At 41.1% G+C, this 13,581-nt stretch overlaps 1 protein-coding gene across 1 annotated transcript; it reads left to right on the forward strand.

Annotated features, from left to right (window-relative positions):
- Positions 1 to 474: 474 nt before the first annotated feature.
- Positions 475 to 4,414, forward strand: LOC308289531 (uncharacterized protein; the record flags this gene model as incomplete). Its single annotated transcript, XM_080731236.1, has 5 exons — positions 475 to 592; positions 669 to 968; positions 1,599 to 1,964; positions 3,943 to 4,031; positions 4,161 to 4,414. 5 exons carry the CDS (start codon positions 475 to 477, stop codon positions 4,398 to 4,400), a joined length of 1,113 nt encoding a protein of 370 aa, XP_080587362.1. The 3' UTR covers positions 4,401 to 4,414.
- Positions 4,415 to 13,581: the final 9,167 nt, after the last annotated feature.

The following is a 13,581-nucleotide window of genomic DNA, read 5'->3' on the forward strand; positions in this document are numbered from 1 at the left end:
TGTTATTGTTTCTGTTATTTATGTTTTATTTTTAAAGAAATTATTATAATTAATTGGATGTTATGCTCATTAATCTTCGTAGGCCTACATGTACTGGTACAAACTTAGATGGATTAATCGTCTGCAACATCTCTCTCTCTCTCTCTCTCTCTCTCTCTCTCTCTCCCCCCCCCCCCCCCCCCCCCTCTCGCTCTCTCTCTCTCTCTCTCTCTCTCTCTCTCTCTCTCTCTCTCTCTCTCTCTCTCTCTCTCTCTCTCTCTCTCCCTCTCGCTCTCTCTCTCTCTCCAGAGTCAGTGAGGTTGGTGAATGGGACTAGTGTGTGTTCAGGCAGAGTGGAGGTGAAGTCTGATCAGTCGTGGCTCTCAGTGTGTGAAGGTGACTTTGACCAGCAGGATGCAGAGGTGGTCTGTAGGGAGCTTGACTGTGGGGCTCCTTCAGTCCTCCAGGGGCGCTCTATGGAGAAGTGAAGCTCCAATGTGGACCAAAGAATTCCAGTGTAAAGGCAACGAGTCTGGTCTCCTGGACTGTAGAACCTCAGACTCAACTAGAAACACCTGCTCACCTGACAAGACTGTTGGACTCACCTGCTCAGGTAAGAGACAAACTACATGTTTTGATTACTATTGAAGTATGAATGTTTCACTGATTACTCTCTTGTCTCTCTACAGAGTCTGATGATGTCAGGTTAGTGGGAGGAGCCAGTCACTGTACTGGTAGACTGGAGATGAAACACCAGGGAGAGTGGAGACCAGTGTGTGGTACATCTGAGTGGAACCAGAACTCATCAGCTGTAGTGTGTAGACAGCTGGAATGTGGATCTGCTGTTTCAATGAAAAGTAGTTTGGGTTTTACAGAACAACCTGTATGGGTGATTACATCTCCCTGTGTTGGATCTGAGTCTTCACTGAGAGAGTGTGAAACAAATGGGTCTTTTTATTCCACTGAGAGACTGGAGGTGATCTGTTCAGGTAACAATGACTTCAACAATGGCAATAATTTGTTCAGTAATTTATTAAACACATGAACACTAGAAACACTATTCTATGGCACAAAAGTAGCTGATCTACAAACTCACATGGAGCCCAAAGCTTGTAGATCAACTATTTTGGACAGAAAGATTTGGTAGGAAGGAAGAGAGGAGTCAAGTATATATGGTGGTTAAATCTATATCTGTCTGTCTGTCTGTCTGTCTGTCTGTCTGTCTGTCTGTCTGTCATTCTGTCTGTCTGTCTGTCTGTCTGTCTGTCGAATTTTAGCATTATGTTTTATGGACTGATGATGATGAAGGTAACAAACTATGTGTATCTTCGTTGATTCTGAATAGAACATACAGCAGATAGAAGGTGTTTTTAAATCTTAGATGTGCCAAATAGGTTTTGTTTTTCTATTGGCTATGTCTTAGACTTAGACTATACAATGTATTTAGGTTGTTAGTTATGCTATGTATGTGTTCACCAGCCACTCCTCCTGCCTTTCTGCAGTCTAAACATAACAAACACAGATATGACCATAGTTGTATCACCAAACACTTCTGATAAATGTGGTCTGTCTGTTTACATATCTGCTACTTCAGTAAATCACCCCTGTTCTTGTTCCAGATCTGCTGTTTAAGCCAATCATCACCTTCATCCCCTCCATAAAGGGGGTTTCTGAGGGCCAGCAGCAGGGGCAGCAGGTGATGGAGGGTTCCACCTTCTCCATCAGGTGCTTCATCCAGCCACAGTACCCAGGAGGCTCCTTCCAGCTCACCTTCACTGGACCCAGCACAACACACACCTACACCCAGCCAGCTGTCAATCACTCTGCCAACCTCCTGTTCGCCAACTTCCTGTTTCCTGCAGCGAACCACACCCACCAAGGAAACTACAGCTGTGTTTATCATGTCAATGTTGTCATAAATCACCCAGATGTTTTTTCTCATAACTTCTCCTCTGAGAGCGAGGTCCTCTCTCTCACTGTCACAGGTAAGCTGAATGAAAATGATGTTGAGTTACGTTGCGTTACATTGAGTTTAGATAGATAATTACATAAATTATGATTAGGGATTAGGTTAATATTGATAATGAGCACCTTATCGATCCTTCTTATTGAGCCGGGCTTTTATCGAGCCCACTATTGAGGAGCGTTTGCTAATATTTCGTGGAAAGACGAAAAGACAAATTCTGAACAGAACTGGCATCTTTTTTTATTGGCCAGTTGTTGTGACTGAGTTTGTGGCTGACCACCATCTAAGAAGATGACAGTGACAAAAGTAACACATATTATCATTAAATATAATTAAAACAACCACTCATTAATGTGCAATAAGTGTTAAAGTTATACCATGTAACTTTTTTTATAAAACAAATCTTAAAATTGTCCTGTTAAATCGCTAAAGTTTTAGAACACCCACTCCGTTATTTTCAGCTTCTGAAGCCTTCTCTTTATATGTTTTCTATGATCCGTGAGGGGGGGAGAATTTCGCGGCAAAATTGCGTCATCATACACTACCGGCCAATCACAGCGAGGGTTATACACTGCCGGCCAATAGACCGTTTGTCAGCCTTCTGATTGGTCCCTGAGACTCCCTGACTGGCCAACCAGAAAAAAACATTCACTTTTTGCTATCGGGGGTGGAGTTTGTGCAGTGGAGAATATTGAATGTGGCTTTCAACAACTGTCCGCAGTGCGCGACACGGAGATCGGCCGGTACGGTGATAGCGACGGCAAGCGTCAAGCGATCTCGCTCATCATAACGAATAAGCTTCAACAAACTAGTTCACATGTACCTTATCAATGGTCTAAGAGTCACGATTGGGTACATATAATTTAAATGGGCAGAATTACGAAAAGCCAGCCTATTATGTGAGGAGAAACATTCTCTCTGTCCTCTTCCTAGTACCCAAGATGCAATGCGCTTCTCTTTCTATCTCTGATCCAGAGGATTAAACTAATTAAAACATTTATTTTTCGGGGGAAAACTACTGTTTTGCTATGTAATTACTGTACCTTTTTCTTCCCTTTTTATTAATATCACGTAGATGTGTTTTTTGTGGTACTTTATATAGCTGTAATGAGGCTATGAAGGGGAAAAAAATCCCATCCACTACCACTATAAAATAATCTGCAAAGAGGATTCTGTCCCACTGGGATTAAACAAATTAAAACATATATTTTCGGGTAAACCCCCTGTTTTGCAATGTAACTACTGTACCTTTGTCTTCCCTTTTTATTAATATCACCTAGGTGTTTTTCCTTTGGTACTTTATATAGCTGTAATGAGGCTATGAAGGGGAAAAAAAATCCCATCCACTTCCACTATAAAAACAATCTGCCCAGGGTTAATGTCCCATCATAGTAACAGGGCAGAATGGGGCGGGATTTGCAAAAGGGTTTATCACAGCGCATCTTGAAGTGGGGTCGCTATCACAATACGGCGGCCATATTTGTAGGCGCCTGTGTAGCTTGCCTCAACATAACAACAGCATTTACTCGGCGAAGGAGTCCGTTTCTCCGGAATGCCTGAACGCACAGGAACCAGGGACCCCTCTAAAGATAGATCTCGGCGAGGTGGAGGCAGACGCGGGGGTGGTCCGCGGCGAAAAACGGCCGAAAGACGCGGATGCGACCGCGGTTTGCTATAGAGCTACTGACCTCTAGGTGAGCCACTTACACAGTATAGCTTTAAATTACTTTATATTATGAATAGTAGTGTAATAATTTCTTCGCCTCTTGATTGTATAAACATGACATCATGGGACGCTATGTTCGATAAAAAAATTAAGCCTAAAGATTATTGATACCGGGTACACAACACATTTGTTTTCGGGTTTGCAGCATACCCTTGTTTTGAGCTCCAGCCCTAATTATGATGTATATATGATATTAAATAGATATACATTAGTTAGAGCCGTTCTTTACTTGATTGTTGGTGCATGTTAATTTCTCGTATTTCTCTCACAGCTTCTCATCTGACATCCAACATCTTCAAAGTTACATTCATAATGCTGCTGTTGATGCTGATAATCGGTGTCCTCTATCGCTTCTGGAAGGTAATGTATAAATCTTTATTCCGTACAACACTGCAACGTAAATGAAGCAGTTTCACTGTTTGTTCTTCACTGTAAGAGAACCTGATCTGATCCAGTCAGATAAAGTTGGATGCTGCTGTGTTTCTCCAGGCCACCAGGGGGCAGACTTCAGGAGCGGAGAACGTTGAGTTGGTTTATTATAATGTCGGACGGGAGAACGTTGAGATAGTTTACTATAACGTTGCTGGTTCCGCTGCTGAAGCCGAGGAGGAGGAAGAAGAAGAAGAAGAATACCACCAGTACACAGAGATAGATCTTCCAGAAGCAGCTTCTGAAGCTGGGTCCAGTGTAGAGACAGAATACCACCAGTATGAAGAGGCGGATGTCTAAGCAGGTTGTGAAGCTGGACCCTGTGAAGATGTAGGAGTCCATGGACACAGAAGAAGGAACTCCTTGGAGCTCCGATCACATTCATTACATCACCTCAGTCTTATTGAAATGACCCAGGTGACTTCACTAATGTAAACTGACTAGAGACTGGAGACTACACGCAGCCATGTTGGCGCCACAACTCCATTTACAGATGTCATTTGAGACTTCAAACGTCTTGCCCTTGGCAAGTCAGTGGATTGTCAGTGAATTCTCAGTACATTGGCAGTGAGAAAGGAGGGATTTTGCCAAGGCGGTGTTAAGTACAGTAACTATTCAGACTCTGTTTTCCAATGAAAGGAAGTGTTGAGCAGTGACGGTTGTTTTCAGTAACAAAAGAGAAGAATTGTCAAGGCTAAACGGTGTAAAGAACATTTGGAGAAAACATGAATGTACATAACAAAGTTCTAGTTCTAATTTATAGGGGTTTGGGAGGTTAAGAATAGGTGTAGGCATAGTTTAAGGTTACGGTTAAAGTTACCGTTATGCATAGTTTTGGGATTGTAAAAGTGTAAGAAGTTGGACCCACAGAAGAACTGCCAATCACAGCAACCACTGGCCAATCAACACGTGTTGGCTAAGCTTGCTTGTGAAAGGTAAGGTTGTGATCTTACTAGATGTTTTGACAGTTGTGTATACTTAGATGTTCACGGCAAATGGACAAAGCAACTGCTTTTGAGAGTATTATCATGTTATTGAAAACCTTTGTATGATATTTAAATTGTATTTTTAAGAACCATATTAGTTATGAGCAAGCTATAGTGTACCTAGTATGTTATTGTTTAAGATGATTCATGAGTTCTTATCAAGGCTGAATGTTTGATGTTATTCCTAATACAGTTTTTTAAACAGTTGAATATATTAAACATTATCATGTTTATTGTTTATTTGAACCTTGAAATAAAAATAAAAACTGAATGAAGAAGGTGTTCTCCTCTTGAGCACTGGTTCTCAACAAAGGGTCTGGAGACCACCAGGGGTCCAAGAAGGCCCATATGGGTCAGTTAAATTAACAGGATTTTAGAGTGTAGATTGGGGGTCCCAGAGATAATAAAAAAAAGGTATGAAATCGGGGTCCATGGTCTAATGCAGGGGTTCCCAAACAAATTAGCTCAAGACACAGAAGATAAATTAGACCTTTGCCTGGGATCCAAGCTAGTGAAAATAGCAGATCTACATTCACTACTTCTGAAATCTATTTTTAATTTGGGGAAATATATTTATGAAATAATTTTGAAATCTTTTGGAATTGTTTATAATCTATGTCAAATTATCTTGTATATCTCTGCTGTCGAGCCGAGACCTCCTAACTCCAAAATGTCCATTTTCTGGAAAATGAGTGGAGTTAGGAGGTTTTGACCGAAGGGCTTTTTACTACTTTTCATTGGTTAAATATTATTTTAACCAACACACAGACATAAAGGGTGTTCAATACCACATATTTATGAAAAAAGGAGAGGGCCAATCGGGTTCAGTTAGCTGGTTTGGCAGAAAGTGTGGAGTTGGGAGGTTTTGTCCCAAGCACTTTTTACTACTTTCCATTGGTTCAAAATGATTTTAACCACACACAGATATTCAATAGCCCTGATTTATGCCAAAACCTCAAAAATCTAAAAAATGGAGTTAAGATGTTTTTGCCAGACAGTGACGATATGCAGGTTTCACTTTTTCCAGTTCCACTGTCCCTGTTAGTCGGGGACCCACAAGGCCTAAAGCTCAAGGAATAGGGTTGAACCTGTGATTTTCTGCCGTACTTTTTATTTCTATTTTATCTATTAGTTTGGTCATTAACTCTATCAGTGCCAGATAGTGGAGCGGCATAGCACAACGATTGTGCACTTTTTGAAGAAAGCATAACATTTCTACCATAGTTAGTACATACCATAAGGTTTATTTTCAGATATGGAGGCAAGTCAGATTTGACCCCTGAGGCCCAGGAGAGGTCAAATTCAAGATGGCAGCCAGTCCAGCGTGTCTAATGTTCAAACACACATCATTGTGGAACCAAACAGAGTAGGAAAACACTTAGTGGTAAGTGTTCGACACGCTGGACCGGCTGCCATCTTGAATTTGACCTCTCCTGGGCCTCAGGGGTCAAATCTGACTTGCCTCCACATCTGAAAATAAACCTTATGGTATGTACTAACTATGATAGAAAGGTCATGCTTTATTCAAAAAGTGCACAATCTCTCATAATAATGAGAGCTACGCCGCTGTACTAAGAAGCAGAAATGGCTCCAAGGTCCATGTGCCAAGATTTTGTATGTTTTTTCTTTACTGTTGAAAAAAAAAGAAAAAAAGAAAAGAAGGTCAATCGGACAAATCGTTCCAGAGATGGAGCTGAATGAATAAAAAAAGTGTCCACCAGCTAGAATGAACACGCGTTTTCTCAAGCAGCCACACGAGGGAGCCAACACACAAACAGAGAAAAGCATCTCTCTGATCTCAGGTCATTTTGACATCTTTTCAAAAAAAGCAGTAAATAATAGTAAGAGTTGAAATGGCACATATGTATAACAGTCAGACATTAGGAATAGAAAACAACAGGTTAGGGTAGGGAGGTTAGGCTTTGTCTTTTTACCAGTTTAAAGTTGCAGCCTCTTGCAAATGTTCTTTCAGAGCGCTTAATAAATTAAGTAAATATGAAATAAATATTTTTGAGTTTCCTGAGCAATCTAATTCCATTTCTAAATCTCAAAAAAGCTCAAAATGACCTGTTCAGTCATGCGTGTGTTAGGGATTTACACTCCTTTAAGGCTGTTGGTAAAGCGTTCCACATTTTTGTCTTTGGAATGCGACAAATACAAAAGAATATCATTGAACTCAAGTCTTCATGGCGTGAGTAATCAAAATGAAATCAATATATATTTTGGGGGTGAACTACCCCTTTAATAATTGACAGTTTTAAGTGGTTAAATGTCTGAAAATACAAACATGAATCCAACACTGATCATAGTTAAGCAAGCCTTGAAGTCATCTATGCAAAAAGCAAGATTTAGTTTACAGTTTAGGCATTTAGCAGACACTCTTAATCCAGAACGATTTACAGTAAGCAAGGAAAAACATGAGGTAAATGGTAATAAATTAGTCAAATGCATAAAATGGTCTTGGTAAACCAAGAACCTATCACTGAACAGACAAATACACAATCTGTACATTGACATTATAGCAGGGATAACAAACTTCTTTGCTCAAGACCCAAATGAGAAATGTTGTCTCCCAGGGACCCAAAATAGTGAAAACTATTTTCACAAATGTCTTTTGAACATAAGAGGGGAAAGGGTGTTTGCTCGTGACCTGTTGTTTGAGAGACAGTGCACTATAGGTTGCCAGGTCTGCAAATGACCTGGCATCAGTGGCATGTTTACATAACATGCTATCTAAATTACATTTTGAGCCTTTGCATAAAACTGCAAGGTCAAGGCTAGGGAAAGTATTGGTTGAAGGGGAAAACCCTAGCTTGGGGTTTGTATTGCAAAGTAGGCTACACCGTGATGACATCACACCGGTATACTTTGCAATACAAACATCAAAATCAGTCCTCCAGTTCTAGGCAACCCAGAAAGGGGGGAACATTTTTTGTATTTTCACACAACTCCTCTAAGGTATATTAATGATATAGTTCAATATTGAAAATGGGTGGTTTACCCCTTTAAGGTGAAGGTAAAAAAAAATGTTTACAGTGTAGTCTGGTGTAGTCAGCTTCTTTTCTCTCAGCTAGGGTGTCCTTGACCTGAAAAAGGTGACGTCCCTTTTCTTTTCTGTTCTGTTCTGTTAATGCACCAGAGGACTCCTTGAATTGTAGGAGGAGAGGCATTACACTTGGTTTGACTCAATTCCACAGATATATTGTGAAAATAGCCGATCTACAAATAGATAATACACCAAATGATAAGATTATTTTCTAGGCAATATTTCTTAATTAATACAAATATCTCCGTGACCCATATGGACACTTGAAATGCCAGTCAAGAAACATCCAAACTACTAGGCTCATGTACTCTGTTGAATACATTGATAAATATTTTCACGACTCTATGATTTATCTAGTTTTGTAAGCACACAACAAGTATCCTTTTTGATAAAGCCTAATTAAAAGAAAAACAATCTACAGTATTCTAGTTATTTAGTTAATTTTAGTCAGCTATAATAATGTTGCCCACTTATCCACGACTTTCCAACGTCCCATCGTGCATTGCGCAGAAGGTGTGCGGCAGCTTCCGGCGCCGCAGCCGAGTGTGATCTACAAGCTCACAACGGTTGCAGCTGCGACACGACGTGAGCTTGTATGTCTGCTGTTTTCCGGAAGTGTCACACAGATAATGCTACAGTAAATTCTGGCGGAAACAGGTGGATACATGTTTATGTATTAGTGGGCACAAAGATAACAAAACACAAACCTTTCTTTGTTTTAAACTTTTATAATAGGTTTTATACTGCCGACATTATCTTCAACAATTCATTTTGAAACATTGCTGTGTTTGTGCTTTATAAATAAAGATGATCTTTTCAGATACAGTAGTTGTCTGAGATTGCTGAAGGTCTGTGTCTGTGACGCAGTCATTGTGCTGTCCCAATGTAAAGTCCCCTCATGTCGTAAAATGACAATGTAAAGTCCCCTCCTGTCGTAAAATGACACAATGTAAAGTCCATACCTGTCCTAAAATAAAAGAATACAATAATACATTATCAAAAACATTGCAACCTACAGTATTGGTGTCCCAAAGTTGGAAAGCACTACCTCTCCTTTGTGAAAAGTAGAGATTTCATGTTTACAGTCATTGAAGTGTATAGCAAAAGGATAATCACTGTCATCTCTCCGGATAGAGCTCTTATGTTCACTCATTCTCTATTTCAACTGTCTAGTGGTTTTACCAATGTATGCCAAACCACAAGGACATCTGATCATATACACCACATGGGTGGACACGCAAGTAATGATATTATGAATCGTAAACTTCTTGCATGTATGAGAGTGATCAAAAGTAGTCTTGTGGGTATTGCCAAGCTGGGCACAATTGCCACAAGGATAATTCCCCTTAGAGGGAAAGGACTCAAGAGGGTCTGTCTAAGTGAGACCTTGGGAGCCTGGTAGTCTGAATGGACAAGCTGGTCTCTCAAGTTCTTTCCCCGTTTAAAGGAGAACAGAGGGGGATACTTAAACTGTGCAGTCAATGTTGGCATGTTGTTATGAAAGGAGTGATAACACACAGAAAGCTACCACATATGCAAGGCATATGTTTTCCTAATCAAATTTTTGCCTAGAGGTGTATTGGACCTACCCAAAAATGAGAATGCAGATGATACCGATGACCCCCCCCCCCCCCCCCCCCCCCCCCCCCATCCCCCCATTGCCAAACCAGTGTAGTAACTTTCCCTTTCCATTTGGGGCCCATTTGACATGACCTCAGCACCTGTTCAGTGGAACAGGCTGTGAAACTGTGGTTGTGCGTGCGTGCGTGCGTGCGTGCGTGCGTGTGTGTGTCATGGTTCCTGTCAACATTTCAGAGGAAACAGTCAACACACGCACGCACGCACGCACACACACAAACACACACACACACACACACACACACACACACACACACACACACACACACACACACACACACACACACACACACACACACACACTCATAAATACCACCGCTCACTTCACACTGGGTGTGATTATTATTATATCCTTCCCCACTCCTTGGTGTTTTTGTATATTTGCACATACATATAAATGTGTCCTGTCCTGTTCAGTAATTACCCATTTTATAACTACTATGGTGTTCAGCGGTTAAAGGGTTAAGTGTCTTGCTCACTTCGACACATTGCAGGCGGAGCTCGAACCTGTGACCTCCGGCTTCTCAGGCGGGCTCACAGCTACAGCCGCCCCTGTGTGACATCTGCCTTAAAGGAGTAGTTCACCCCCAAAATGACTTTTTTCTATTGATTACTCAGGCCATGGAGAGTAGAGTTCAATAATATTTTTGGGTTTTTGTCACATTCTTTACCCCCATTGATTCCGGATCCGGAATCAATGGGGGTAAATTTATTGTTATCACATTTTTGTCTTAGGAATGTGACAAAAACCAAAAAATATTATTGAACTCTACTCTCCATGGCCTGAGTAATCAATAGAAAAAAAGTCATTTTGGGGGTGAACTACTCCTTTAACTACTCAGCTACTAATTTAGTTTCCACAGATATTAGATTTCATTTGTTTTGGGTCACCGTCACACTGACTTTATATGCATTCATACCCATACATGCACACGCATGCATCTGTACATACAGTATATGTATATCTCACTCACACGTGCACTGATTCATGTAGTACACAAACACACATACACACCTAGTAAAGGGGTTAAAACAAGACGTGCATGGTGAATAAAATCTTCATGTCAGGAAGAAACGTGTGACGTTGCAGAGAAACCACATGATGTACACAACACTACCTAATGATCATCTACTGATGGAGAGGACAGATAAGCTGTTAAAAATAAAACCACATGTACCTTTAAGACACTGATGGAGAGGAGAGATACGGTGTCACAAAACCCCCCAAAATGTACAAGTGTACAAACACATGCCCGAGGGAAGTAGGGGTGCTGGGGGTGCGGCCGCACCCCCTCCCCCACGTCCCACCGCACCCCCCACCGCACCCCCTAAAGGGGGGTTGGGGGAAAAATATTGCCGATCGGCAAGTAGAGGCTCTGACATCAGTGGCGTGAAGTAGGAGCTATTGGCTACTTCTATTTCCAGTACAATTTCAAAATAAACATGTGTTGAATGATCGATTGTATAGACAAAAAAAAAAAGAAAGGCTCTTGTTTTGAAATGTGCTTCTGGGCACTGTTTAGACAGGAAATGGCTTTCAAAGGACTTCCCTTTTAACTTGTCTAAGCGTCTGTCTCTCCGTGCGTAACATATGCGTCATGGACTCTGTGAATTATAACAATACGGGCATAAAAGGAATATACAGAACACCAAGACAACACAACCTAGGATATGAAGGCATTAAACATCGCCCTCTGCTAGCCCTGGCGTCCTCACTGGTGAGTCGTGGCTAAAGACTTGTAATGATGAATGCTATGTTATGCTGCTGTGCTGCCTGGCTAGGCTAATGTTTGGGCTAGCTAGTGGCTAATGGCTATGGTGTACCAGAAGTTGACCAGCTGTTTCCTAACACTGGGGTCTGGACCGATGCGGCGGACAATATAGCATCTAATAATATCCTGCTGGCTGCAATCAGATCAGTGGCATATGGCCACTGTGTGCGCATTTTTTATATGTCTCCGCACTGTCCACAGCCCGTTTGGAGAGGCAAAGGGAAAGTTTAGTGTGCAGTTCCCAATTTTGTTACATTTAGCTAAAAAATAAACCTCGGAAACCCGAATAAAACCTGCAAAAAAGGTTATAAAACACAATTAAAATCCGCAAATAACCGCAATTTTTCACGCACGGGGATCATGTCACGCACACGCGCGCTTCGCGCGCGTGCATGACACGATCGACAGCCCCTCCTGCCTCAAATGAGTTCCCACGGCTATGTACAAACATACCTGACATGTCATGTAAACCTGCATGTTTATATATTGACCCACTAAGTCAGGTTGTTAGTTGCCTATGTATCGGTTAAGGTGATGCAAACTGTTCATTTGAGGGACAGAAGTACCGCTTGTGTGGGACAATGTGGCACCGGCGGACGGGGGGGTTAATAGCAACTTATTACTTAAGTTGCTATTAAATGCCTTGATGTCATATTTGACCATAGCCTATCACTTTGTTATTTACCCCCCTATAGGGGATATTTCTAACAGGCTTAAAAACATATCGTGCATGAAAAAGAGACAATGATTTAAAACAGAAAGCCAACTATTAGGAGGATACTCTACCACTATCTAGAGCAGTGCTGTGTCCAGTGTGGTCCAGTCTAGCTTGCTGTGAGTTCACTTTAAAGAAGCAGTTCACCCCCAAAATGACTTTTTTTCTATTGATTACTCACGCCATGGAGACTTGAGTTCAATAATATTCTTTTGTTTTTTTGTTGCATTCAATAATTTGATTACAGTTAATTTAGCGCCATTCATTCCGGATGGGGACCCGAATGCATTTGGGTCCCCATCCGGAATCAATGGGGGTAAATTTACTATAATCAATTCTTTGTCCTGTATAACAAATAGAAAACAATATTATTGAACTCAAGTCTCCATGGTGTGAGTAATCAATAGAAAAAAAGTCATTTTGCGGGTGAACTACTCCTTTAAGAGCTCCCTGGGGTTTGATGTAAAAGGATAAAAGTGATGTTAGTTGTAAAGGGGTTAGATAGGAGCGTGGTGAAAGTCTCAGGGCAGGAGGTGGGTTTTGCTCAGTGCCAGGGTTTAAATAACAGTGTAGAGAACTAGCAGCTAGCATGGTAGCAGGCTGGTTGGCAGTGTGCCAGGGGTTAGTGAGTCTGCAGCATGTCTTTATGGAAGCTGGATCCTATAAACTCTCAGCCATGAGAGAAAAGTAGCTCTCCTGGAGCTCTAAAAGGTCAGTTGTTGCACTGACGGATGGCCAGGGCTTCTGTATGTCACAGACCCCAGAATGGACTTTCATTAGGCCATAGAACACCCTCAGGGACGTGCAGAGAATGTTAGAGAGGCAGGAGCTGATATTTCTAAAAAAGTCTTTTGGTGAAAATATTGAAAATAAAATAATAATAATAATCAAGTCACTACTGGAGATGTGAGGTAAAAGCATGGATTTCTACACAGAGAGGGCTATTCTTTCAACATAAAGATTCAAGATTGTAGGGGGAAATTTAGTTGTCCAGTAGTAGCACAGCAGTATACAGTTATTTACAAAGTTACAGAGACGTAAGAAAAGATAGATAAGAGGGAAAAAAAACAAAACAAAGACAAGAGCAGTACAGTACCAATGAAGAGAAGGTGCATCAATAGTGGGGGCGAATAATATATAAGTATATATACTGTGGTGTCAAGACCCAAAACCAACACAAAACACAGTTTCAAGTGCAAGCCAACAGGCGCATTTATTAACAATTTGTAAGTTTACATGGGCAGGAGTTGCGATGGAGCAGCAGGTGAGCACATTTCTTTAATAATGTTATTCAAGTTACTTCCTAAAAAGGATAAATCATAAC

This window comes from Nannobrachium achirus, assembly GCF_963921795.1.
Source record: "Nannobrachium achirus genome assembly, chromosome: 8".
NCBI classification, from domain to species: Eukaryota; Metazoa; Chordata; class Actinopteri; order Myctophiformes; family Myctophidae; genus Nannobrachium; species Nannobrachium achirus.